Source organism: Geotrypetes seraphini, chromosome 12, assembly GCF_902459505.1.
Source record: "Geotrypetes seraphini chromosome 12, aGeoSer1.1, whole genome shotgun sequence".
Taxonomy (NCBI): Eukaryota; Metazoa; Chordata; class Amphibia; order Gymnophiona; family Dermophiidae; genus Geotrypetes; species Geotrypetes seraphini.
The window spans coordinates 21,875,606-21,900,220 of NC_047095.1; the positions used below are offsets into that span (position 1 = coordinate 21,875,606).

At 42.5% G+C, this 24,615-nt stretch overlaps 1 protein-coding gene across 1 annotated transcript; it reads left to right on the forward strand.

Annotated features, from left to right (window-relative positions):
- Window positions 1–3,297: 3,297 nt before the first annotated feature.
- Window positions 3,298–24,190, forward strand: GCLM (glutamate-cysteine ligase modifier subunit). Its single transcript, XM_033916884.1, has 7 exons — window positions 3,298–3,858; window positions 10,465–10,530; window positions 13,882–13,966; window positions 14,079–14,135; window positions 17,114–17,316; window positions 20,928–21,042; window positions 23,734–24,190. The coding sequence occupies exons 1-7, from the start codon at window positions 3,733–3,735 to the stop codon at window positions 23,904–23,906; spliced, it is 825 nt and encodes a 274-aa protein (XP_033772775.1). The 5' UTR covers window positions 3,298–3,732; the 3' UTR covers window positions 23,907–24,190.
- The last annotated feature ends 425 nt before the right edge of the window (window positions 24,191–24,615 follow it).

The window sequence follows — 24,615 nt, forward strand, 5'->3', positions numbered from 1 at the left end:
CTTCATCTTGTCACCCCCCGGACCAGCAGCGGCAGGCTAGAGAAAGGAGATAATGAGTCCCGGCAGATACGTGAAGGCAGGAGTCCCAGCATATGCGAAGGCAGCAGGAAGTTTCAATTTAGCTGACACTGGAGCCTCTCTTCCTACCCAGTGTGTGAGATCATATACAAACCGCAAAATAGGACCTGGGGGGCTGCATGTGGTCCACGGGCCACGAGTTTGAGACTGCTGCTCTATCATATCTTCCTTTGAAATGCCTAACTATTCCCCATCCAAATCTCAACAATTTGCCAGCTCACCCATCCTCATTCCGTGCATCTCTACACTTATGTTTCTTCCTCTACCCAATCCTGTGCTGATTCCTTCCTTCATTCACTGTATTCTACCTCCCACCAGCTCTCTTCCTTTACTATCAGCTCTGAGCTGGTTTCAAGTTTCGTTTAATAAAAGTTTGATATTTTCACATTATCAAATAATGTCAATGCGATGTACAAAATTAAAATATTAGTACATAAGCAAAACAATTTGTTTAGGGGAGGACAAAGGATCCTACAATTGACAAACAATTAATATTTTGAGACAAGTAAGAAATAGGAACAAAAAGGGAAGTAGGATAGGTCAAATCTAAAATTAGTGGTCTAATGCTTACATAGGCCTTTAACATATAGCTAGATAAGTCAAACTTGAATGTGATCATTTGTCCTGCTGCTTCTTGCAGAGTGAAAATTAGCTGTAGTGCAATTTCCCTCCTGCTGTCAAACTACTTCTCTGGTGGGGCCTTTGTGCTTTTCTCAACATCTCTCTTCAAAATGCCCCTCTAGTCTTGTTTACTTGTTTCCAATGTTGTTGGAGTGTCAAAAAGGTAGGTTAGCTGAGCTGTTTTCACAAGTGTTGGCCTGTATTTCAAAGATCCAGCCCAGAGCTGATTCTAGAGAAATTCACTCATCGAGCAATTAGATGACACTGTCTTCTCTTCCTTCTCCCTCATGGTACATTTATTTCTGATACTGGCTCCCGCTATCAGTGATACCACAAGGAATGTGGCCACCTATGCTTCTGAGTGTTTTCACCATAAGAATTGCCATACTGGGTCAAAGCAAGGGTACATCTAGCCCAGAATCCTGTTTCCAACAGAGGCTAATCCATGTCACAGATCCTGGAAGAGTCCCAGAAAGTAACAAGATTCCTACTTAACTCAGGAATAAGTTGTGCCTTTCCTCGGATTTACCTTAATAATAGTTTATGGACTTTTCCTTCAGAAATTTGTCCAAACCTTTTAAACCCAGCCACATTAACTGCTTTTTACCACTTACTCCAGCAATGAGATAGATCCAAGGCTTAACTATATACTGTACATTAAATGAAAAATTCTATTTGTTTTAAATGTGCTACTATGTAACTTTTCTTGAATGGCGTTGAACAAATAAACTATCGCCCCATGAGCTATCTCAGACCTTCCTCACATGAGTCATTCCATCCCCTTAATCATTTTGGTTATCCTTCTCTGTACATTTTCCAGTTTAACTATGAGGCTCACTTTCAATACACTTTGAAAATGAGTCCTTATATCTTTCTTGAGATGTGGCTTCCAGAAAGTACATACAGTATTCAAGCTGCAGTCTCCCATGGAGCAAAAGAGATACATAGACACAGTGAGGGAAGTAGGGAAAGGGATACTACAAGGATTGGGAGGTAGCAGAATATGGAGACATACTGGGCACTTATGGAAGGAGATAAGTAAGGGGAGATGCTGACTAGAAGAGTTGGGGGTAGCAGGTAGTGCTGCCCAATTCAGTGAAAAAATTTTCAATTCGATTTGGCCTATTGAATTGATTTTTCAATTCAATACGGCTTTTTTTTCAAACGTTCTTGCGGGTTTATTTTGTAGACTCTTCACCCACGCCAGCCCCCTTTGCCCTCTCCTGCCCCATGCCAGCACTGTAGTGTAAACAAAAAATACTTTTCTACCTTTTGTTGTCTCATCATTTTATTATTCAAATCATGTTGGTCCCAGGCTCTGGTTTCTGTTTGTTTTCTGTTAACTTCCTCGCCAAGGTCTTGTTTGATGTTTTCGTCTTTCTTCATGCTCACCATCCATCTTCCATCTCTGTACCTGCCCTTCCACATCCAAAATTTTTGTTTCTTTTTACACTGTCTACCATCTCTCTCTCTCCCTGCCTTATTCCCTTGGTCAAACCTCTCTATTCCCCTCCACGCAGCATCTCCCTTCCATTATCATGTGCACCATTTCTTCCCCCCCCACCACCATGCACCATCTCTTCCTGCCCTCTATCCTATGTCCAACATTTCTCCCTCGCCTCCACCATATGTAAGATATCTCCCTCTCACCCCTTTCTATCTCTGTAGCATCTCTCCCTTCCTCTCCTCCATCCCATCTCCACCCATTTTCCCTTTCTCCTCTCTCCCCGCATGTGCAGCAGCTTTCCATCCCTCCTATCCCCTATGCAGCAGCTTTCCTAACCCCTGTGCAGAAGCTTTCCATTTTTCCTATTCTCCTGTGCCTCACCTCTTGACCGATCCCCACCCCTCTTCGGACCTCCGGCTTGGCAGAAGCAGCACGGTAAAGGCTTTTTGCAGCCTCCTACCAGAGCTTCCCTCTGCTGCGTCATCAATGACTCGGCAGAGGGAAGGCCCCAAGAGGGACAGAAGCCTGTTTACCGTGCTGCTGCTGCCAAGCTGGTCACCATCACCACTGCTGCTACTTTAGGAGAAAATACGGTAGAGGGTAAGATATTTGGGGATAAAGAAATGGGGCGCATGATGATGGAAGGGAGGAAGGGAAAGATACTGCATGGAGGGGAACATAGAGGTATGACCCAGGGCGTAAGGCTGGCAGAGAGACATGGGACCAATAATAAAAAGACCAAACAACAAAGGGTAGAAAAGTCTTTTTTGTTTACACTACAGTGTTGACTTGGGGCTGGAGTGGGTGAAGAGTCTACAAAATAAACCCCCCAAGCCATTTGAAAAAAACCCAAAAACTAGCCAAGCCCTATTGGGTGGGAAAAGTGAATTGAATCAAATTGGCAGTTAATAAATCCAAATAAATAGTATACATACTAATATTATTATTTCTATAGTGCTGCCTTGTACGTTTAGTAATTTTTCGTTTTCTTTCTTTTCCAAAACATACATCTGACATTGAATGCTTGTTGAGCCTAGGCACAGAGAGCAGATAGACACACCCAGTCTGCGGGGAGGAAAGGGTGGGGTGGGGAAGTACACTCCTCTAGGTCTGGGCGGGGCTTATTTCATCTCACTTTCCCGCACTGCTCGGTATCTTTGAAAACCAACTGCCTTTGAAGAAGAAGACTTGTGATTGCCTCTCAGGCTTCGACTGAAGTGAAACACACGCTGGAGGCAGAAGACATAGTTCGAGGAGACCTGAGGCTCCTCCTTCCATTCTGAAGGGTTGGAAGCGACTGCGTGTGCGCTCTGCAGGAAGACCGTTTGGGGAACGCGTCTTCCCCCGCCCCCTTCCATAATCGCGGCGCTGGGCGCTGCTTACGTACACGGCAGCCCTCGAATTCGACGGCGCGGGCGCAGGGTCACCCACGCGCTGCCTGCGAGTTACTCAACCCCCCCACTTTCTGCTGAGTCACCGCAGGGCTGGCTGCGCGGTCGCCGCCCCCGCCCGGGGGTGCCGGTGGAGAAGGAGCGGAGTGGCAGGGGAGCCACAGTAACAGCAGCAGCCAGGGCCAGAGCACACGCATGGAGACTCCCGCACACGCCGCCGGCACTCTGCTTGAGCACGCGACCACGCTGAGCCTACAAACCGGCAATCTGCTGAACTGGGGCCGCCTGTCTAAGAAGTGTCCGGCCACCCCCAGCGAGGAGGTGAGCGAGTCGCGCGAGAGAACCTTTACCGAACGTTCTGGCCCCCCTTGGTCCTCCTTTGGCTGTAGAGTGCGAGAGCCACCTGCCAGGCGGCACGAGCTCCTCTGACCTGGGCTGGATCCGGCAGGTTCCGAAATAGCGCGTTCGCTGTTGGCTCAGTAATTCGTGATCTCGCCTGGGAGTAGGAGAAGGTGGTACCAGAGCTGGTCCTGGCTAAGCGGTGCTAGGCAATTGGCGGGTTTTCCTTGCACTAGAAACGCTGCTTGTTAATAGTTTGCTTCCAGTTAGGCTTTAAGCCTAGCTTTGACAGCCCTACGTATGCCACGTAACGCTGTAGAAATAAGTGGTAGTAGGACTTAAAATGATAGCCACTAATGAAGTAGATATCGAGAATAAAGCGTTTGTCAGACAAGCTAAAATATGCTTACTCTGCGTGTTTGAGAGTATTCCCCAATTTATTTATTTTTTTAAGTTAAGGAGGATGGACTTTATCTAGCCTTCTTTATGGATCAAACTATGGTAGGCTTTCAAATAGAATGTCCATAATGTATTTGAATCAATTTTAGGGTTTCAGTTTTTTAAGTTAATTTACTGTTTAGGTTCATGATCAATCTTCTGCGGACTTTTCCAGAACAGTATGTGCAGCTTAGGCATTTAAAAAAAATAGGGTGTTGAAATAACTTATTAATCTTAAATATTAATAGCTCACAAGAAAACCTTTGATTTTTTTCCCCCTAAGGTTCCTTTGCTTTTCGTAATGACTTTTATTTTTCAAAGTAAGAAAAGGCAAACTAAATTATGCTTTACTACCTTTTCAAAGAAACTTGCCAAAGGCCATGTACAGCGGGAACAAGGTGGGCAGAGGCAATATGCATTTTTAAAATAACAGTACACTCTATTGTGATAGGCTGTTTTCAATGTCAACATAATAACATGCATTACAACATAGGGTAAATTGAATATATAGATAAATGATAGAGGTCTATAAAATACTGATTGGTGTGGAGTAGAATGGGTAGATGTGAATCGCTTCTTTACTGTTTCTAAAAATTCTAGGACCAAGGGGCATGCGATGAAGCTACTAAGTAGTAGGTTTAAAACAACCGGAGAAAATATTTCTTCACTCAAATGTATTTGCTGCCAGAGAATGTGGTGAAAACAGTTAGCTTAGCAGGATTTAAAAAAGGTTTGGATAACTTCCTAAAAGTCCATAAGCCATTATTAAAATAGACTTGGGGAAATCCACAGTTTATTGCTAGATTAAGCAGCATAAAATCTGTTTTACTGTTTGGGAGTTGCTATTTTCTTGTGACCTGGGTTGGCCACTGTTGGAAACAGGATACTGGGCTTAATGGATCTTCGGTCTGTCCCAGTATGACAACTCATTTTTTTTATTGATTTGATATACCACCTTTACCAATTAAGGACCTAAGCAGTGAACGTAATTATTAAAAACAAACCACAGAAAGGAAAGCAATGCCAATGTCAAAAAAAAAGTTCCAGAGAAAACACACATACAATCAATCATTCAATCTTAAAAAAAAAAGTCACTAAAAACAAATAGAATTGATATCTCGATCTGTCTCTCCAGGGGACCCATCCCTGCCCTCAACCAGATTTATTTAGTTGGGAGAAAAAGTGTGTTTTTAATAGTCTTGAAACAGAGAAAAAGATTGTAAGCTTTGACATCGGATAGAGTATTCCAAAGTATTCAGAATAGAATGCTGAATGTCTAGTAGGCTCTAAGTGGGTTTGCCAAGGATTTGGAATAACCATTCTATTTGAATCTAATGATCAGAGAATACAAGTTTGATGATTGCTTCTGTCTGAGTAGGGGAGACTGAACAGATGCTCAGAATTGCTAGGCTACTCCTGCACTTTAGCAGCAAGCTGAGAACTGAGGAATCCAGGGCTCAAATCCTGCTACTTCTGCTGTGGCCTTGAAGAAGCTGTTTTTCATTATGATTTGTTTCTGATATGAGGTACATTGTAAGCCCTTTGAGACATGAACTTGCCAACTATATCTGAATTTATATCTTGCTTTGAGCTCAGATTTTGAAAAGATGGGGAACCTGGATGTGCATTATTTAGTGCTTGTACTTATTTGCAACAAACTACCATGCTCAGGGCTAGCACCTACCACTTCCCTGGACAGGTAGGCAAAGATGAATGTGGAATATGGCTCTCTCCTCAGACCTCCTGAATCCACATCTCCATATCTGCTGCTAGGGATACAGGCAAATTACAGAGTTATTACTGGTTTTAAAGCTTTTCAAGTTATTAAAAATTTGATGTTTTCGCTTATCAAAACTCATGTCTGTTGGGAGTTCCACATTCTCATGTGGGAGAACTGACAGATCTTCAGGTCCTTTCTTGATTTTTGAGCCCTAGGCATTAATCCTACCTTGATTAAGGGAAGGGATACGTTAAATGAGTATCCCTGTATTTCAGTAAAAGTATTTACCGGTACATCTTTCTGCATAGCAAACTAGTAAGCAAGCAGAACTGGGTGGGAACAGGAAGAAGAATTACAAACTGGAAAGTCTGCTTGGGTAATGGGCTATAGAGTATTATAGAGGGAAAGTTGCCAGCAGGATGCCACAAGGAACAGTGTTAGGTTCAATATCTTTGTGATGTGGGGAATGGTTAAAAGAAACTTTACAACAGAGCAGAAATGCCAAAAGAAAGATAACTTTTTAAAACTTGAAACATGTCCAAAAATGGTAGTATGCTTTAATCCAAAATCATGCATTTGGGATACAGAAGGCTAAGGATTCAAGTACTCCTGGAGATGAGCTAGAGCAGGGGTGGGCAAACTTTTTGACTCGTGGGCCACAATGGGTTCTTAAATTTGCCGGGGTGGTAGTGGTCTGGTTTCTGCACTGCAGAATGATGGTAAGAGAAAGGGCTAAGGCAGAAAGAAAGAAAGACACCCCCCCAAAGGGCAGACTGTTGACTCTGGTTTCTGCTTTCATCTTCTTTTCACTCTCTTCCTTCCAGCGTCTGCTCTCTGTCTCTTCAATCCAGCATCTGCCCCTTCCATACACTGTCTTCCCTCACCCCCTTCCATATGGTATGTACCTTCTTTCTATTCCCCTTTCCATCCAGCCTGTGCCCCCTCTCTCCTTTGTACATGATTCATTCCAGTTTCACTGCTCTCCTACACCAGATCTAGCATCTTGTCCTTCTCTCCTTATTTTTCTACTGACCCCCTTCCCAGCATCAATCTCTCTCTACTTTCTCATTCCTGTCTCTCCCCTTTCCCTCATCTGATCTCTCCATTCCACCCTTACTCCTTCCCCTCCTCTAATCTCCCTACCAGCTGTTTCCTTCCTTTTTTCCTCCTCCCCTGTCCAGCAGTACCCCTTCTCCCTTCCCTCCTCCCCTAAAAAAAAAAAACAAATGGCATAAATAAATAGTAAACCATAAAAATACAAAATGATATACAATATTTTGTAATATCATTGTACATCACATTGAAATAGTGTAATAAAATAATAATAAATGCATAGATAAGGAAATGAATGAATAAATAGATCTGAAATTTGCCTGGCTGGGGGTGAGGAAGAGGTCGGTCAGAAAGGACATCTTCCAGTACAGTCTGCTGCTGCCCTTAGAAACCATAAATGTTAAGCTTCATTTATTAGTGTTTAAAGAAAAGCAAAGAGTGCAAGCCAAACATAGAAAAAGAGTCGAGTGATTAATAACCCTCGAGCCCTTTCCCTGCCAGCAGCCCCTTTTACTTACATTCCCTGTTTGAACGAGGCTATCCAGGAAAAGAGCAGCTGCCGCCATCATCGAGAGCTCCCAAAACATTCACTGCACGAACCTTACGCTCCCTATAAAAAGCCCACACGCGGATATGTCACATGGAAAAACCGTCTCCACTGTGCTTTCATTGACATTCATTCGGGTTGCCCTCGACTCATTTTCACGCCCCTTCAGGGGCTGGGGGAGGGGGCAGGTTACCCCATGGCACACCAGATATTCTCATTACTAGCATCGTTATTCGAAGGTTTCTTGGCGTTTCTTTCCTCCAACCGGGATTTCTCGCCGGAGAAAAAATTTCTTTTGTTTGGTTTTCTCAATTGGCACTAACAGAGTGACAAACCCCTGGACTGGAATTGGGATTGGGGAGCCATCTCCTTTTTCTGGTTTTTTTCTCCATGTCCCCACTCCTCAAATCCATTCACAAAACAATAAAGCACTGCACACATACCCGCACCTTCTGCCACTTTCAGCCGCCACTCCGGCTCTTCACAGATTGACTCCAGCAGAGGAAGAGCGTGCCAAAAGAGAACAAATTTGGCGGGCCAGATTAATAATAATTTTTTAATAATAATAATTTGATTTCTTATATACCGCTATACCCTAAGTTCGAAGCGGTTTACAGTGAAAGTCGTGTCTGGAGAGAGTACAGTGTTAACAGTAGGATACAGGATAATACAAAATGAGTAGGTACTGGGGTGTTTACAATAGTACAAGATGTTAACAAGAGAACAGTTACAGGATGTTTACGATACGATACAGGATACTACAAAGAGAGCCGGTACAGGGGTGTTACAATAAGGTACAAGATAGAAACAAGGGAACAGTTACCGGATGTTTACAATAAGGTACAGGATGTTAAACTGAGTTATAGGAAGATACAATATGAACAGTTACAAGAGATCAATGCTGTTTACAGTTAGATATCTATAATGTGCGTAAGAGAGGTGTACAGCATAAGCATTGGGGGAAGGGAAAGGGGAGGGGGAGGACTTTCGGGGAGGATTATAACTGGTGGGGGGGGAGAGATTGGGTGGTGTTGAAGAGACGGGTCTTCAGAGATTTTCTGAAGTCAGCGTATGATGTGGCTTCGAGTATTGGTTTTGCTAGCCATGTGTTCAGTTGGGCTGCCTGGAAAGAAAGCATCCTGTTTAGGTACTTCTTGTAGTGACATGATTTCAGGGATGGGTAAGTAAAGAGGTTTGTTCTGCGGGAGGTCTTTTTTGGGCAGGAGGTGAGGAATTGGGACGCTAGGTAAGATGGTAGCATCCCGAATATCGCTTTGAAGCTGATGCAGGCAAACTTGAAAAGTATTCTGGATTCAACTGATAACCAGTGGAGTGTTTGGAGATATGGAGAGATGTGTTCCCATTTCTTGAGTCCGAAGATGAGACGGACGGCAGTGTTTTGGATTAATCTTAGTTTGTGGAGGGACTTTTTGTATGCTCCCAAAAATATGATGTTGCAGTAGTCCAGAGTACTCAGGATGGAGGCTTGTACTAATAGACGGAAGGATGATTCGTCGAAGGATGAATATAGACCGGATATGGCCCACGGGCTGTAGTTTGCCCATGTCTGAACTAGAAGATACTAGATAGGAATGATGCCCCCTACCCTCATTATCATTCCTAATGATCTCCACATATCTAGTCTGGCAAAGCAGTGTAGAAAGGTAAGAGCATGCTTGATTATCTAAAGAAGTATCTCTAGTAAAGAGATGCATTATACGTATATAGGTCTGTAGTGAGACCAGACCATTGGCAACATGTCTAGTTCTAAAGCCCACACATACAGATAACACTATCTAAACAGACAGGTCTAGAGGCGACAGAAGTGATACATGACCTACACTACAAGATAGCTTGAAGAACTTTTAAAAAGAAGGGAAAGGAAACAAACTGACTTCAATAAAGCACTAGAAGAGAGCATTTTTTTAAATAGAAAGAGCTTAGAAAGTGCAAGAGAGGAGTAGGTACTCTATAACCTTTGCTGGAAAGTTTTTCTATGAGCCTAAAGAGCAGCATCATTCAAGAACTGACCTACAAGTGTGCTCATTCTGCAGCCCCTCAAAATCTCTCTTTCTCCTTATACACCTCCCAGAGAACTCCATTCCTCAGATAAGCTGCTCTTAGCTTTTTTCCTTCTCCACTGCCAATTCCAGACTTTGTTCCTTTCAACTAGGTGCCCCCTATGCCTGGAATAAATTGCCTGAGTTTGTCCGCCAAACCCCTTCCTTTGTTTAAAAGCAGACTGAAAACCCACCTTTTTGATATAGCCTTCAATCCATAACCCAATTCCCACCACCCCAGCCAGCAGATTAACTGTTCCCTTTAACTGTATCCATGACATCCTGTTAGTCTTGTCTGTTTAGATTGTAAGCTTTTTTTGATTGTAAGCTTTTTTTGTCTTTTGTGACTCTGTACAGCACTGCATACGTTTGGTAGTGCTATAGAAATAATAGTTCCAGTTCGTTTCAATTTTTCTGTAAATCTTTAAAAACTACTCTATTTGCCAAACATTTTTAAAACAAATTCTTTTGAAATTTTGTTACTGTCTTCTATTTATCATTTGTAAATCATTCCCTGTTTATTTAATTGCTGTAAACCGAGTCGAGCCTTCTTAGAATAATGACTCAGAGTTGGTATACAAAGTTAAGCTTTAGTTTAGTTTAGTAGGTGTAGGAATCCTCACAGAGGAGAGGTAGAAATGAATAGTCTGGACATCCAAGTAGTCCTCCTCAGCTGACATCTGTTTCTCTCTTTCTTTTGTGTGATTCTGTCATATTGCTGCTGTTGTGAATGTACAAATAGTCTTCATTTTAAATATTTTTGTTTGCAGCTGCGAGATTGCATTCGCACCGTCCTGAATGAATGGAGCTTAAAGATGAGCCCTGAACTTGTGCTGGTAAGAGATATGTACTTTGGCTGCTATAAATAACTGAAGCAGGGTATCCAAGTACCAGAGAATGGGATCTATTTTCTCCAGAAAGATTAAACAATGTCTGTTTGGTTAAATTGTTTGAACAGAAATGCTACCAAATAGCCAGGTGACTGTTAAAAGCATAATTTGATCATGTGGCATGAAACACGATTATCACTGATTATAACTGTCATGTGAGAGTTAATGATTAAAGAAAAGAATGGTTTTTAAAACACAAATTATAAATCTGTACTTTTTCCATCTTGCCCTCCCCATGCAGTTTCCTCCTTGAAATCTACCTTTGCTGGGCTATAATGCTGTAAGCGGTGTCAGGACAAAAGCGCGCCGGGACAAAGGCGCGCGCAGACAATTGAGTGCAGCGTGGAGGCGCGCACTGCAGAAAATTACTGTTTTTACGGCTCCGACGGGGGGGCATGGGGGGGAACCCCCCCACTTTACTTAATAGAGATCGCGCCGCGTTGTGGGGGGTTGTAACCCTTGCTTCAAATAATGTGTGTATCTTACTACCAACTTTATACTATATATGGTGTCATACAAGCAAGTAATTGCACTCTCAAAACAAGGATTATAGAGTAGACTGGGGGTCTCAAGTGCTCACAGCCAAAGGTTTGATATTTATCTCACTGCCAATGACTGATATTGTGAGCTATCATCGGTCCCGTCTAAGTACTCATAACCCCTCAATAGTGACTTTATTTTAAACTTTTTATATACCTTTTTATCTTTTTTTGTCCATAAAATTCAATAATAAACTCCATATATCATATTTATGATTTAAATTTACTTAGCTTTCTTTCTCTCCCTTACTACGGAAGATCTCCGTTTCGCTCCCAATGTTATTGTATGGGAGCTTCGTCAGGAACTAGCCAAAAGGCCAGTAAGTTCTCCGATAAGCACCACTGAGGAGGAGAATTTCATCTTGCGCTCAGTTGTCGGCACGCGCCTTTGTCTTTCGCGGGGTTGTCTATGAACTGCTGTAAGCCTTTGTTTAAAAATACCTGGGGATTTTACCTAAATTACCCCTCCTCTTTTTACAAAACTGTAGCGGTAACGGCTCCGATGCTCATAGAATTCTTATGAGCGTTGGAGCTCTTACTGCCGCGGCTGGTGCTAAAAACCACACTATGGTTTTGTTAAAGGTTGTGGGGGGGGGGGGGTAATGCAGTTTCTTCCAGAGATAGCTCTTGACTGAGAACAGACCTTGGATCCCTGTTGAATCTGGAACAGTGCAAGGTAAAAAATCCGGACTGCTCAGGGATTGGGTCAGTTTGGATTTTCCAGGTTCTCAGGAAGTGTTCTCCCTTGGGAGAATGGTATAGAATATTGAATGAATAAATTTAAAAAATTGCTCTTAAAACAAATTAAGGAATAAAGAGATGACCAAGCCAGTCTTCTATATTTATTTATTAACAAATACAGAAAGCTTCATGTATTAAAATGGGTATATTCACAAGAAAATATACAAACAAACTTAAATATGGAGCTCATTTTCAAAAAAAGATAGACATCCAAAAGATAGTATAAACCAGCACTTGGACATCTTGTTAGTCAAAATGTCCAAGTAGGCGTTCTCAAAACAGACTTTCTAGATATCTTTCTGGTCACTTTCTCTCCAGTGTGTCTAAATCTTAAGGAGTTGTGTGTGTTACAGGCGGGCTTAGGTCTTGGATGTTCTGCAGGAATAATCAAACTTTTAACAAAATTAGAGGTTTAGGACTAGACCTGGGTTTTGTTTTTTTTGTTTGTTTGTTTTAAATGAATAAGGTTCAGAAAGGTGCCCAAACTAACCAGATGACTACTGAAGTGATTAAGGCATGACCCTCCCCCTCCCCTTTACTCCTCTAGTGGTCACAGCTGCCCACCACCACAAAATGTGTGAAAAGAAACAAAACAGTACTTTCCAGCCTATCTTACAGATTCACATGGCTTGTATACATCTCCACAGCAGAGCAGGAGCACTCTTAAGGGTTACTGCAGTGAATGTTGCATTAAAAGTACCAGGTCAAATGTCACTATAACTTGCCCTCCAAAACCTACTGTACCTACATAAAGATGACACTTGCAGGCATAAAGGCTATTGTGGTGTACAGGTGGGTACAGTAAGTTTTGGAGGGCTCACCATGGACTTTTTATGTGACATTCACTACAGTATCTTAGTGCCCCTTTTCCATCCTCGGCAGTCTGTGAATAGTTTGCTAAGAATGCTGGCTGCTTGAATGTCTAAAAAGCTTGCTTTTGTGCATTTTTCATGTGGATGTCTTTATATTTGAAAATGGCCAAAAAAGATAGATGTGCTAAGGGCCAAAAAGTCTAGATAAGTCATTTAAAAAAATAAGAGGTCTTACAGGTTTGAAAATGAAGATTTTATCTACTGGATTTTTGGACATCTTTCTCAAAACATCCAAATTCAGTCTTGGACGTCCTATTGAAAATGCCCCTCCACGACTCAATGAATTAGACCATATTAGGAGAGTCATAGAAAACATAGGTATTTTTTACTGGAAAACTTGGTTTTGAATGTTCTTTTATTCCTGTTTGTAACACTTAAACTGTAAAAGTTCCAGCATCACTCTCTCTTTCCCCAAGATTCTGGATTCTCAGGCAGTCCGGATTTCTGGTATCTGAATTTGTGGACTTGTACTTGGTGTGTAGCTGAGTTTCCCTTTCCTCTCAGGCCCGAGATCTGAGCAGTCTTCTGTTTGGTGGTACAGAGCAGGGCTGCTGAGCTACCAGGTTGACTTATGAAGTGGGTCCTTCCTAAATTACTGTTTCCTACCTCTCAGATTTTTTAATTTTCTGCTGGAGCTGGTCTCACTTTTGAAAAGCACAGTGCCTCTTAGTTTTTAGGCATCAGATTTGAGTATGAGGCAGAGTTTGCAAGAAACACTTTAGGTTTTGTTAGCAAAATGAATTTCTCCTTCAGAGGTTTGTGTTTTTTTCTTTTGCCGCTTCAAGGTATTGTTGGTCATGTCCTACTTTTTCTAGTCTAGGCATTTTTTTTCTTGGAATACAAGTTCTGTTTTGTTGGCGGGGGTTTGTGTTGTGGTTTTTTTTTTAATTATTATTATTTCTTCTCACATGCTTTGGTTCTAAACCTTTTGTTGCGTATACTTTGAATTTGTTCAAGTTGTATAGCTAGATATGTATGGGTTGGTACTTAGGTCTTCAGTGGGACAAGCACTTGGGATCTCTCAGGGAGAGGAAGAGATGCTGCAGATGGGCAGACTGGATGGACCATTTGACTGTTATCTGCCATCGTGTTTCTATGATGTAGGGAAGTCTGAAATTACTATGTAATTTTATTATTTGTTGCAGGAGTTACCAGATACACTGGAGTGTAGCATAACAGAGGCAACAGAAACAATAAATCCTGAGGAAAGAGAAGAAATGAAAGTTTCTGGTAATTTTTTTATTTTATTTTTTTCATTATTACTGCGTAATAGCTCAAATTATATCCTTCTGTGTGTGGTGGTAGTGCCTTTATTGACGTGTATATTTTCTTCATTTTACAGCAAAGCTCTTTGTTTCAGGGTCTGATTTTTCTTCAGTCAGAAATGCAGTAAATATGGGTAAGTGCAGGACAGCTCAGGCTCCAAGTGCTAACTTATTTCTAGGCTTTTCTTCCTAGGTCTCCTTCATTGTTTTGGGTGTTTTTTTTAACTCTATATTTCTTTTTGATTGTGAAGCTCATTTTACACACAGGACACTTTGGGGCAAATTCTATAAATGGCATCCCGATTGTAGATGACGGTAGATGTCCTACCGCTGTCTAGCCAGCCAATCGGGATGCAAGTTTTTAAAAAAAGCCACATGGAGGGTCGCCTACATTGTAGGCGTTTTCACAAGTCTAGGGAAGTGTGTAGGGCCCCCTAGGCTTGCCTAAGGCTAGGCATGGGTGTGGTTTCACCCAGAAGTGGCCTTAGGCGAGCTTAGGCAGCCCTAAGCATCTTGCTAAGACTGCGATAGGTGCCTGAAATGTAGGCCAGCAAAATGCTGATCTATATTTCAGATAGATGCTGCTGCTGATCCAATCATAGCAAACGAATCTCCTTGTTGCGATCAGATTAGTGGTCATGGCAGGGAACCCATGCCCCCCCCTCCTCCCGGAAAGACAGGCTGCCGGAACCCCTGAAGCCACTCCCCCTCCTGAATGTCCATAGCAGGAGGAGTGCCCAATTCCTCCTGCCGCCACCACCCCAAGACAACCACTGGCAGGAGGAGTGCCCTGTCCCTCCTGCCAGAGTTCCTCCTCAAACCCACCCGAACCGCCCAAGTACCTTATTGAGTTGGCCGGCTGGAGGGATGCTTACTGCCTCCTGCCAGCAGGCCCACCTCCACTGAATGGCAGGCCTTCCCCTTCCTGGTGTATCATGGGATGCACCAGGGAGGGGCCTAAGGCCCAGATGCTTAAGGCCCCTCTCATAGGTGGAGCATTAGGCACCTGAGCCAACCAGAATCTTATGCCTCTCTCACAGTGCATTCTGGTATGCACTGGGAGTGGCCTAATATTCTGATTGGTCAGATCCCTTAGGTCAATAACTCAGGAGCCCTTTCTGTTTACAACATAGGTGGCAGTAAGTGTTTCTTTGGTAATTTTTTAAAAAGTACATGTGCGCTAATGAAACATTAGTACATGGCAATTAAAATAAATAGAAAATCGGAGTTTTTATAGTTGTGGATAAATGTCCTTAGTGCACAGGAATGACACACATAAGGGCATGCTAAGAGAATTTGTTACTACAGCTTAGTGAAAGGACCACTTATAATATATTATATCCACAAGATGGTCCTTTTCTTTTAGTTTTACAGTCTAGTTGTTACAGACATACAGGGGAGTTTCATTTATTAGGCACAAGACAGGGTGAGATATAAAGGCAGCCTGAAAAGATGGGGTTTTTGACCAGGAAGTCTGTTTAGACATAGAATTCAAAGTGGAAAGCATGGAGTTGTGTGAATTGGCAGTGGTGTAGTGGGGGAGGGGGGGCGCCACCCTGGACGCCATGTTGATGGAGGCGCCAGCATCCTCACCCTCACGTGTGTGCTTTTCTTCCCTCTCCACGCGCACGCTTCCTTTCCCCCTCTGCTCCACCTTCCCCCTTACCAACATGCTCTTTGCGACCCCTTTGGCTCTCCCCAACGGGGTTGTGAGGAGCATGTAGTTGACTGCTGCGAGCATCAACTTTAACTAGAAGTACAGGGGAGAGGTGCCATCACCACCCCGGGCACCTCTCACCCTCACTATGCCACTGAGTGGAAGGAGAGCGTTAATAAAAGGTGATTTTTTCTGCCTAGTGAGTTTTTACTAGAAGCAGAAAAGGGAGTGGAAAAAACAGGAGAGGCAGTTAGTAGCTGCAGAATGAATGTTTGTAGGTAAGAGAACTTGCACAGCATGTGAAAGCATGTAAGAAGTCAGTGTAGTTGCTTCCATAGGGATATAGTGATGTTGACCAAAAGATGAAATCATACAGATGAATTTTAAATAGATTAAAAGTGAAAAGAGGGTTAATTTTTCTCAAATCAGTGTGGGGCAGATTGCATTAGTGCAGTGTCTCACAAACCTTTTCAAGCCACAGCACACTAAGGGCCATGGCTGGAGGACCTTTGGGCATGCATGGACATAGACGGAATGATGATACGCACATGTGTGATGTCATCACTTCAACGTCTGCTCATGTGCAGAGGCCCTCTAGATGGGGCCCTGAGCTTGCTAACCCTGAAACTGGTATACCAGTGGGGAGAGGGCTGGAGAGAGGAGGAGGAGGAGAGGTGCCGGTGCTAGCTGACTGCCTATAGGACATGCCTCTCACCACGAGAGGCATGTCCTGTAGGCAGTCAGCTTGCATCTCGTGGCATTCCTGGAATCTTGCTGCAATGCACTGCATTAGTGTAAGAAGGAGGTAAGATTCTGTAGGAAGGAGGATGCAAGTTCAAAAAGGAAAGGATGGATTTTGGTGATTTGGTATAGAGAAAAATCATGTGTGTGTGTTGTGGGTTTTTTGGGGTTTTTTTGTTATTTTTTTTGGGGGGGTGTATAGAATGAGAGCCATCCAAGATGAATCAATTATGGGCTGAAGGGACTATGCCAAATTATCCCCCCACCTACCAAACTGATTTTATTTTTTTGCTGGTTTTGTCTTGGCCTTATTGGGGATAATTTTGCATGTTCACGTTTTGTATTGTTTACATGTAAAAATCTACTCTCAGAGACAAGCTGTTATAAAATTCTGCAACAGTATATGTCTATATCTATGCAATCTGCAATCCTGCCTCTGTTCAGCCCAAACTATGCTCATGTTAGTGAGCATCGACCAGCCAAATCTAGGCCTCCTGTTGCAGTTTAGCTTACTTCCCCTGATTTGGCCCCATCTGTTGCCTCATCCACTTCATAGGCACCTAACCAAAGGTATTTAAATTGTGCTATAATCTTTCAAAGATGTCCAGTGGTGGAAAAACTTTCAAAAAGATGATGCCCTTTATTGGTGAAAGCTAATCCCTTCAGTTCTAGAGCATTGAACAGGTGTGTGACTGTCTTCTTTCATTCCTTCAGCATGTTCTGCCCTTGGTGTTGCTGAATTAGATTCAGTCATCATTGCTCCCCCTCCCCTTGAAGATGGAATTGATCTCTCCTTGGAACATTTACAACCCTATTGGACAGAACTTGAAAATCTGGTTCAGAACAAGAAGATAGTTGCTATAGGTACCTCTGATTTGGATAAATCCCTGTTGGAGCAGCTGTACCTGTGGGCACAGGTAAGGTGCCATGTTTTTAATAAGGTTTGCTTTACTGACTTTTACAAAATAGCAATAGAGTTGTCTATAAACAAAAACACATACCTTTTAAAAATTATGTTCAAATCATTAATTGACAAAATGAACAAACGTAAATGCGTTAACAATGACCACAACACTGGTCTGACATTTGAGCAGATGACATGAGTATTCTGGTGCTGTGCCACCTGATTACTCATCCTTTGGCACCTGAAATATTTTCTGTTGAAAACAAGAGAATAAAACTTATTCAGAGCAGGTCAAAGTCTGAATGAATCACGAGACACACATTAACAAAACTGGCAGTATTTAGATATTAATTGCTGTCTAGTAAAGCAAAGTTACTTATCTGTAGCACGTGTTATCCAAGGACAGCAAACACATTTTCTCACATGTCGGTGATATCATCCACAGAGCCTGGTGCAAAAGTGTACTATCACTTAAAATCTCAAGACTTCCTGTACCATGCATGTGCGTGTGCTTTCCCACCTGATGCTGCTCGCAGGACCATCAGTTCAATAAGAATATCTGCCTGCTGTCCTCGGAAAACAATTGCTACCGGTGAATAACTGCTTTATCGGAGGACAAACAGGCAGTATATTCTCACATGTGGGATTCCCTAGCTGCTAAGATCATGCCTCTGAGAAGAGGGTTGACAACTCTCATGAACCTGGCAAAACCACAAGAGTTAGAGGCAGTTGGCATCTTAAGTGGTGAATAAATTATGTAGAACTGCTTGGCAGAACTGGTTATCCCATCTGGAATGATTTTCCAAACAATAGTGGGATATGAAGTAGAGAGTTGCGCGGGGACAGAAATCCCACCCGTCCCCGCCAAAGTCTCACCCGTCCCCGTGAGGAATCCCACCCGTCCCCGCGAGGAACCCCACCCGTCCCCGTGAGGAATCCCCTCCGTCCCCGCCCGTCCCTAGAAACTTCAGAAATAGTTATTTCATTTAATTATGCTACTGAATTAAAGGCTCTGGTAGAAACCCATTTACAAATAAGCAAAAAGACTTTATTAATTTGGAAATATTAATTGGGAAGAATACATACTTTGTAAACGGTTTTCTACCAGAGCCTCTTTTGTTTATAAATTTTTATCAACACAACTAATATACTACTTTATCCTGAAGCAAAAAAAAAAAAAAGAAAGAAATAGAATTCTTTTCCTACCTTTGTTGCCTGGTTTCTGCTTTCCTCATGTTCTCATTCAGTTCCTTCCATCCACTGTCTCTCTTCCTTCTGCGTCTTCCATTTGCTCTGTTACTGTGCCTCTCCCTTTCTCCCCCCTTCCAAATTGGTCTGGCACCCATCTTCCCTCTGCTCCCCTCATAGTCTGGCATCTCTGTCTTCTTCCCTGCCAGCGTCTTCTCCCCACTCTCTCTTCCCCATTTCCTTTCAGCGTCCTTCTTCCCCCCCCATCTTCCCCATGTCCTGTCAGCGTCCTTCTCCCCCCTCTGTCTTCCCCATGGCCTTTCAGCGTCCTTCTCCCCCCTCTGTCTTCCCCATGGCCTTTCAGCGTCCTTCTCCCCCCTCTGTCTTCCCCATGGCCTTTCAGCGTCCTTCTCCCCCCTCTGTCTTCCCCATGGCCTTTCAGCGTCCTTCTCCCCCCCTCTGTCTTCCCCATGGCCTTTCAGCGTCCTTCTCCCCCCCCCGTCTTCCCCATGGCCTTTCAGCGTCCTTCTCCATCCCTTTGTCTTCCCCAGTGCTTTCAGCGTCCTTCTCCCCCCCTCCTTCTCTCCCGCCCCGGGTGCAGCACAGCCGGCCAGGTCCCCTTACTTTTGTGGCGCTTCCCTGACCGACCGACCGATAACAGCCCCGGTCTGACAAACCTCTCTGCCCTTAACCGCGAATCTAAATTTCCTTCTTACAGCTGCTGTAAGAAGGTAGTTTAGATTCGCGGTTAAGGGCAGGGAGGTTTGTCAGACCGGGGCTGTTATCGGTCGGTCGGGGAAGCGCCACAAAAGTAAGGGGACCTGGCCGGCTGTGCTGCACCCGGGGCGGGGCGGACCGCCCCCCTCCCTTGGTAGCCACTCGAGCCGCGAGGCTACTCCTCCTTACCTACCCTGCCTGCAGCACAGAGCCGAACGGAAGTCTTCCCATCAGCGCTGACGTCGGAGGGAAGGCTTTGTTTAAGCCCTCCCTCCCCTCCGACGTCAGCGCTGACATCGGGAAGACTTCCGTTCTGCTCTGTGCTGCAAGCAGAGCAGGTAGGGAGAAAAGCTGCGCGACTTAGTACATCCAGCCCCGCAGGAACCCCGTGACCCTAGGGGGCGTCCCCATAGGATTCCCGTGACCCTAGGGGGCGTCCCCATGGGATCCCTGTGACCCAAAGGGGGAATCCGCGGGATGCACGCATGTCCCGCGGGATTCCCGTTGTCCCCGTTCCCGTGCAGCTCTCTAATGTGAAGGTATGAATTGAGGAGCAGGTGGCTGCTCTACAGATGCCCTCAATGGGAGTGGCCACCACATATACTTAGCACTAACTGTTTTTCCAGAAATCTTATTATATCAGTTTTTATTGTAAAGCTATATGATGCCCGCTCATTCTTACAATAAAACAAATGTGTGGGTTGGATGTTAGCGGCTACGAATGGATCCCTGACGAAGCTAAGGTGAAACATGTCAGGTCCAACTGCTTAGTCTACTGAATGAGAAAACGGTCGACTATTACCAAAATAAGTAAAATTATAAAATGATGTAAAGAATAATAACTGATAAAATTGAGCCTAGACCAGTGAGGAGTTAACACATGATAATACCTATAGTGGGACGGCGGAGTGGTGTTTCTGAGGTCTTTGGCATAACATTGACTGTATATGTGATATAAAAGTATGAAGGTGGAAGAGCTGAAGAGATTATAAGTACCTTAGAAAAAGTGTTGCAAGTGTCCTGTTGGTAATTCTAAGGTTATAATAAGAGCCATTGACACTTAGTATCGCTCATTCTCAGCAGCACCACATATGTAGATAAGAGGCTAATTCTTTATATATGTTTTTTTATATTTTTGTATGGACCTATATAACATATATAAAGAATTAGCCTCTTATCTACATATGTGGTGCCGCTGAGAATGAGCGGGCATCATATAGCTTTACATTAAATATCGATATAATAAGATTTCTGGAATAACAGTGCTAAGTATGTGTGGTGAAATCGTTAAGCACTAAAGTTTTGGCATTATTCCTGTGCTCAGTGGGAGTGGAACTTATATGATCTATTGAAGTCACCGTTGCTCAAACTTTGTGTGGAGTGACACGGCAATTCGTACCATTAGGCAATAGGGGTTGGAACCATGTTGATCTCTAGGCCTTATGTGCATAAAGGGTGAGACTTCTTTGGGGGGGGGTTTCCAGAGAGTGCAGGATGAAAAAAAAATTAGGATATATTTGGATGCTTTGCAGGTTTATCAGGAAAATAAATAAATGTTATTTTTAACTGAGCCCACATTCATTCAATTTCTCTAATCAAGATCAGAAAGCTGCACAGTAGTGATGTGAGAACGATCCTATATTACATCCTATTCTCATGAGCAAAGCAATAAGTAAAAACTGCTATTTTTGACTGTGAGGCATGTCTTACTGTTTGCAGGTGAAACCAAACAGTAACCAGGTAAACCTAGCTTCCTGCTGTGTGATGCCTACAGACCTCACAGCCTTTGCAAAAGAATTGGACATTCAGCTATTAACCCATAATGATCCAAAAGGTGAGTTTGGCACTTTTAGGAGACAAATTTTTATATAGCATTTTCTACCTGTAAAGTTTGTCTTACATGTGAAAAATGACTGTTAAAATTGCACAGGGATACATAAACTGATCTGCTTATTTAGCTCTCTCAAGACAATCACTTGTACATGATCACTGTGAAGGTATTCTTGGGGAGTTGTGTGTTCATGTGTTTTATAAAATAGACAATCACATTTGCCGGAGCAGAGGGTAATTGTGTGAAAATATTTGCTGGTTTATCACTGGGGCCTGTTTAACACACACAGGTACTTCTCTTCTTTTTAATAAAATAAGTGAAATGTTTGAAATTACGCTCCACTTTGTGTTATTCCTGCTGGAGTATATAGATGCACCCTGAGTACTACTTCTCCAGCTCTTTCTTTTGGAAGATGAGTTCAAGGGGGAAGAGAAGAGGAAGGGATTGACAGCTTGTGGTGGCTTACACAAGAACCAGCTACAGAGACTATACGTTCTATTCAGATGCACAGAGTAGGACAATGCCATTTTATAATGGGTTGCTTAGGTAATAAGGGTTAAGGAGCGTGCCTGTTTTAGGGTTTGGGGGTTTCTTTGTTTTTATAAGATATAAGTGCCTCACAAAACTGCATGATGTAAATCAGGGCTGCCCAGTTCTGGTCCTCGAGATCTACAGGCAGGCCAGGTTTTCAAGATATCCACAATGAACGTGCATGAGAGAGATTTTCATACCAAGAAGGCAGTGCAGGTAAATCTCTCTCATGCATAGTCATTGTGGATATCCTGAAAACCTGGCCTGCCTGTAGATTTCGAGGACCGAAATTGGGCAGCCCTGATGTAAATCATTTTGGTTGTACAAAGAGGCGCCCTGTGATGCTCAATCTGTTTATTCACTGTTAAGACCCAACACGCTCGGCCGTAAGGTCTGCCTCAGGGGTCTTGTTTCCAATGGAGTACAATTTATCATATATGTCTCTTATGCAAAACAATGGTAATTAAGACACTGTTAGAAGCCTGATCACTATACTGGCAACAATCTCACACATCCACAAAAAGAATGATTAAAGTGCATGATTAGACTTGTTCAGGTGGATAAAGTGTGCATGTACTTCTTGATCCGGTTTGCTCTACCTAGACTATGCCCCTGGGTCATTATGTATACAGGTATCGTGGGATAATTTATAAAAGGCCTTTAAGCAACTAAACTAGGTTTACCTGTAGAAAAATTACCCCAAAATGTGAACATTTTGAGTTACCATTTTTCAAGGTTCCATGTAACATGTTAAAACAAATTAATACAACAAATCTTTTAGACTCATACTGTCAGTTTGATTATAAACATGTTGAGGTTGATGAAAATAACGCAAACAATGGATGCGTAGTTATGCACACTCACAGAAATAGTATTTAAGTGTTTTGCAAATTGCTTTATCAAGTATATACAAAAGCATTTTTTAAATGTTGTTTTTCAACCTTTACTACTGTTTCTCTACAGCGCTGTTGCCATATCAGCTAATTTGTAAAGCTATGGTAACTTGGTAGTGGTGTCCTCGAGTCCTAATACAGGAACTGTGTGATGTCCTTCTCTAGATCAGTTGTTGAGCCATTCATTGTGCAGCACATTCAGTGCAGGGTTTGCTTCATAGCGGTACACCTTGGTGGCAGCAAAACACCTCTTTATGGATCCAGAATCCAATCCAATCTCCAATCCTGCCCAAGACTCTCTAGTTGCTGATGCTGTTGGACAGGATATTTGGTAGAATCATGGCCCCTCTGGACCACCCCATTTTTCTATCTTCTAGCACCCCCATATCCTAGTTAAGCATCTTTGGCTTTAATACCATGTTGTGATAATCAGTATATAAAGTCCAATAAATAAATCAAAATCAAACCTCCATATTGCAGCAGTTAGCACAGCTGGGTTTCAAAAGGATTTTAGATATATTTCTAGAGAAAATATCATCCATAAATCATTAGCAATATAGGCTTGGGAAGGTCCTTATCTACTTCTGGGGCTGAACAATAAGGAATGATCTGTCCTATTGGGTCCTGCCAGATACTTGTTAATATGGTGGACTCGATGTGCCTTTCGCATTCAGCTTTGTCTTTTAATCAGCCTTTGAGCTTGCTTCATATTTAGTACTTTCCAGTTCTGCTGCGGCCTTTAGACAGAGCCCCCTTAAGAGAAGCAGGAAGTTGTCAAGGGATCTGGTTGTTTTTGCGTATTGGAGTAGGTTAATGTGTAGTATTACACACTGCGTTACATTTACTTCACTTGGCTTATTTTAGTGAAGTGAGGTGCCTGTAATCCAAAATTACTCCAAGCTGATCTTTTTGGCGAGATGTCTGACAATACAGAGAAAGAAATGTACTAGAGGCGTATTGATAATGGGAGATGAAGTCTCTTCCTTTTTAGCGGAGTTGCCTGATTTAGTAGGCAGCAACTGCACAAAGTGACATTTATGCAGTTAAGGGGTGAAAACAACTTACCTTTAAGCTATTTATCTATGTAGGTAGTAAAAACATTTTGCAGATCCATTCTTGTGTTAGCTCACCATGTGACCTCTTGGGAAACTGTGTACATAACATTCCAGAATATGTAAACAGTCTTGCTGTGACTTCTGTAGTCACCATGAATTCAAGGTATTTGATTTAACTTTGGTTCTACAAATCTGTTTTTCTTTTAAACTTCTAGAACTGCTTTCTGAGGCGACTTTCCAAGAAGCTATTAAGGAAAGTTTTCAAGATCTTCAAGTGATTGAATGGACACCACTATGGCTGTTGCGGTATTCTGTCATTGTCAAAAGCCGAGGAATTATAAAATCAAAAGGCTATATTTTGCAGGCAAAAAGAAATCCTTTTACTTAGCATTTTGTTGAAAATTTAAAATAAATCAACGCAGCTTGTCCTCTTCAGCCTTTAGTACTTGGAAGAGCCTTTTCACGTAACTACCACATAAAGATGAATCGTGTAGTCTAGAGAAGACAAAGTTCTGATCCTGTAGCTGGTATTGGTGAGGCCAGGCTGATGTTTACAGAAACTTCATTCCCACAACACTTATCAAGTACTGTACAGTTTTCCCTTTACTGAAGACAACTGATTATTGTATGAAATATTGTATTCTTTACATTAAACTTATTTTCTATTGCAAATCTTTGAATGCTTGCAGTAATTTATTGGTGTTTAATTTTTCTAAGCTTTTAAAAAATATATAAGCCTGTGCATAAGTATTAGAAGGGGTTATAAATTATGTGGGACTAGATTTGCTGTTAATGTACTAATTGCTATTGACTGTGCATTTTTTAACATGGGGCCCTATTAGTAAATTGAGCCCTTACTAAAGAGAGGAGAACCTGAATAACGCACCTTAATTTCTGATCAACTGAAAAAAGGAAAGTGGAAAATACAGTTCAGAAGAGATGCGTAAACATAGAGTAACAGCAGCTGCAAACCTCAAGAAGCAAAAAGAAAACAAAACTACAAAGGAGAGATCCTTAGGGTTGAGGGAGGAAGAGTCATCTTAGGTGTACAAAAATTCTGGTAATTTAAGCTTATAAAGTTTATCTTGAAGATCCAA